Below are 3896 nucleotides of genomic sequence, written 5' to 3' on the forward strand. Positions count from 1 at the left end.
CTGGCCCTGCCCCACCTCTTCCTAAGCAGTCACCTCCCCTTCTCCCTCCCCCCACAGCCCATCTCTAGTTCCTTCTCCTCCCCCCTCTCTAGACCAGGCCAGCTAAGTCCTATTCCATTTTTAGATGACTGATTATGATACTAGCTGAACTTTATTCACAGCCTGCATTTACAGCTGTCCCTTCCTTCCATGCCCCATCCACCAAACACACCCAATCTTTTCAACATGACAAAGTCCTTACACACAGCATGTCATGTCCACATAAATTTGTATTTTTCAGAACAAAACAACAGTTACGCTGGCAGAGATGTTGAATTAACAGGGACCCTTAAGCTTTCAATACACTGAAAAGCAACATTATTTTGCATGTCTACAAAGTATACATTTGTTTTCACAAATGTGGCAAAGTTTACCCTAACAGTTAGGACTTTTTCACCAAATCATAGACATAGATATGGAAATCATCATCAAACTTGATGAAATACACAGAGGGTTTGGCTTCCACTTGGTGAATGACCATGCCAATCCGTTTGGAGCCATCTTCTTTGGTATATTCCACATGTTTACCTATCAGGCCATCTACAACTCCTCCTGGCTCCCTCTCTGCTGGAGGAGACTCACTGGACTCTGGCATGATACGGAGGTCTCCTTCTTTATAATCATCTAGAAGCTGGTACATGTACAAGACAGGATCTTTCTCATAGGTAATATAAAACCAGGCTTTCATGATAGGTGCTTGGGCTAAGACCATTCCCCTCCATTCATCCTTAGAACCATGCTCACCCTCAAACATATGTTCCACAGCTTTACCAATTATGGTGTTTGCAAGGTTTGCATCACTGACTTGAGATGATGCCACCCTGTCAGAAAGAATTTTAAGAGACAAAACTCTTTCATCTCTGTGAAGTTCCAGTCCATAGACACAGTCAATTCCATCATATTTGACCAGATAAAGAGAGGGATTTATAGGCACCTGATCCAGAACGGTTCCTTTCCACTGGGTGATGGGCTCATCACCTTCCTTCCATCCATGCGAAATTCTGCAGCCCACGATGTTCCTGCGGGACTGGGACGAAGGTCTACCCCTCTGCTTCTTTTGGGAGGCTTTTTTCTTCGTCATGTTTGCCGACCCAGTGGCCCGGCCCACAGCTGCCCTGGTTTGTTGCCCTTCGGCCTCCTGTGCGTTGGGGGTCTTCATGCCTGCAGGGGGAGAAGAGAAGATAAGAGAGAAACATTCAATATGACATAAGGTGAAGTTCTCCCAACAGCGACGTGTCTATGTACCCTGCGCCAGAACCTAAATTTTCCCCATGTGAGCCTGGCAGCTGTGCTGGAAATCCTGGCTGCGTGCCGGCCAAGTGCTCTCCCTCCTCGGTTCCTTTAGGCTGCGGGGAAGGGCGGCAGCGGCGGTGGTGCTGGCTGGGGTTTGGAACTCTGCAGGAGGGGGCGGGCTACCTCCTTGTTCAGAACCCACTGCCTCCATCACCCGCCACTGGCCCCCACTCTCAACCCCTGCAAAGCGCCCATCCCTTCACCGCCTTGACCCACACGCACTCACTGTCGTCCTGCCCTGGACGCCTCAGCCTGCTGCCCTATATACGCCCCTTGTCTCCCCAGGATCGCTTTCCCGGCATCCAGTGCCCTCGCTTCCCCAGGCTCACCTTCAATTTCTTGCCTGGCTCCTAACGCCACCCCGTTTCCTATTTCCCATCGCACTCCCCTACTCCAGCCTCACCCGGCACCCGCCCCCACCCCTTATCTCCTGCAGGAGTCCACCCCATCCCCCTTCTCCATCCTGGAGCCCACCAATGGCCTTGCCCTGCCTGGCGTCCACCGCCCCGGATCGCGGGCCTCACGTGCCCAAATCGGACACCTCGCTGCTGCCTCCGCGGTGAGCCTGTGTCGAAGGAGGATCAGCAGGCGACGAGCAGGCACCCGGCTGCCTGGCAGCGTGCAGGCTGGGAGGGGAGGATCCGTAGGCGCGGAGCGCGTCTAGCAGGGCGGCTGGGTAGGCGAAGAGGATGGCGGCGGTATCCCCAGCTCTGAGCTTCGCGGGCCCTCCGCCTCCCTGTCGGCGGCGGCGGCCCCTCTGCCACATCGGGCTCCCACCAGCCGCTGCTGCCGCCGCAGTCTCCTCCCTCTTTCCGTAGCGCAGCTTCCTGCCAGGAGTGAGGCCTCCCCTTCCTGCCAAACACTGTTTGCCCACCCCCTCCCCCCCACTTTTAAGCCCACCACCTTGGGCCTGAGAGTTGCTCTTGTTCTCAAGGTCCTGGCCCTTTCTGAAAGGAGTCGCGGAGCCCTCAAGTATCGGCCCCTCCCCCATTTACTGTCCTCTCTGCTACCCATTTCTGGACCCATTAGTTCCTCTGCTCACCTCCAACTCCACCCTCTCAGTGCCCCTTGCCCCATCTGTTTTCCTCTTCCAGGAATTAGTCTTTTCTTCTTCCCAGGACCCTTGTGTACTTATTTTTTACACATAAATCTGTGTTTTGTTTGTTTTTATAATTTACAAGGATTTGTGGTGGGGAGAGAGAAATGTGCTAGTGCTCAGTTTGCCATCTTGACCCAATCTCTGTGTAATTTTTTTTTTCTGACTGCTTGTTATTGTATTTTACTTCTTAGAGGATTTTCTCTTTTTCTTTTCTTTCCTTTCTTTTTTCTTTTACTATATTGCAAACGAATATTTGCAAGAAGTTAACACTGTAAATATCAGAATATTGATGTGAAGAAAATAAATCAAATGAAGTTCATCCCAGCTCCCATTCACCAGGGCTCACAACAAAATATTAATACTCATTATTTCTCTTTGTCATTTTTCTAGGCTCTTACAAAACTGGGATAATTTTCCATATGCAATTTCATTTCCTGCTCGTTTCCATATAGAGTAAGCATTCTCTCAGGACATTAGATATTTTTGAAACCATTATTTCCATTATTCATTTGAGAAATATTTTTTGAGCACCTTTTACATGTCTGGTCATCATTCTATAAAACTCAGTTTTACAGTGACCACAAGTTAACTTTTCTCCCATTACTGTACATTTAGTATAATGTTTCCCCCATAATGGTAATATGATCTATTTATCAGAAAGGAGAGCTTAGGAAAAATAACTTTACAAAAAAATTAGGGAGAGTGGTGGTTTTACAATTCAGTGGAGAAAGACTGGGTATTCTTTAAGAGATGCTGAAATAATTCTTTAAATATTTGGGGAAATTTTACACTAAATTTATTCCCATTTCGAAATTAATTTGTTAAAATGTAAAATGAAGGAAAATAAAGCACAAGAAAAAGCAAATGAACGAACCAAAGAGCATAAACAATATGAATATTTAATAGGTACTAAGTCAGGTGAACAGTTACTGAATTAGGTGATGGGTTGAATGTTAACAGAATAAGCTTAAAACAATAAAATAATTCCTAAAAGGGAGAATATGATCGATAAAAATCTTGACTCAACAATCAAAGTATGAAAGAACATTAAAATATTAATGTCACTGAGCATGAGAAAAGTGTTTCACATTTAGTGCTGATGCAAATGAAAATTCATCCAATTTTTTATGGAAAACAATTTGCAGATACACTTTCCTTTATATAAGGGTTTATTTAGTTCTGATTGACCCTTATTCCTGGGATATCACACCTGGCATCCCAACCAAAAGTGAAGGGGGCTTACCAGGGCTCTAGGCTCCAAATTCTGTATCCTTAGCTTCAACAAAATGGCATAATCTCTTCTTAGCTTCTAAGACTTTTAGCAGTTCCCTCTAGAATGGGTTAACTTCCCCAAGGGAAAAGCATCATTCACCAAATTTACTGTTTCTCTCTTGAACCTGTTCTCCCCTATATCTTAGCTGGGTAATTATTTCCTATATTCTTAATTTTCAGTTGCCTTTGCAGA

General features: G+C 46.2%; 1 protein-coding gene across 2 annotated transcripts; it reads right to left on the reverse strand.

The window, feature by feature from the left end:
- Positions 1-251: 251 nt before the first annotated feature.
- Positions 252-2103, reverse strand: LOC114203829 (spindlin-2). Of its 2 annotated transcripts, none has more exons than XM_028097120.2 (2): positions 1874-2103; positions 252-1200 (listed from the first exon to the last, which is right to left on the reverse strand). In XM_028097120.2, the coding sequence occupies exon 2, from the start codon at positions 1196-1198 to the stop codon at positions 422-424; it is 777 nt and encodes a 258-aa protein (XP_027952921.1). In that variant the 5' UTR covers positions 1199-1200; positions 1874-2103; the 3' UTR covers positions 252-421. The 2 variants fall into 2 exon arrangements, with proteins under 2 accessions (XP_027952921.1, XP_027952920.1); XM_028097119.2 differs by having other exon boundaries at positions 1807-2103.
- Between the last annotated feature and the right edge of the window lie 1793 nt (positions 2104-3896).

This window comes from Eumetopias jubatus, unplaced genomic scaffold, assembly GCF_037043125.1.
Source record: "Eumetopias jubatus isolate StellerSeaLion01/CBP00866 unplaced genomic scaffold, mEumJub1_p1.0 scaffold_11, whole genome shotgun sequence".
Classification (NCBI taxonomy): Eukaryota; Metazoa; Chordata; class Mammalia; order Carnivora; family Otariidae; genus Eumetopias; species Eumetopias jubatus.

Bases quoted from the DNA above. Each gene is read 5' to 3' on its own strand.
- LOC114203829 (XM_028097120.2), bottom strand. From the start codon at position 1,198: ATGAAGACCCCCAACGCACAGGAGGCCGAAGGGCAACAAACCAGGGCA.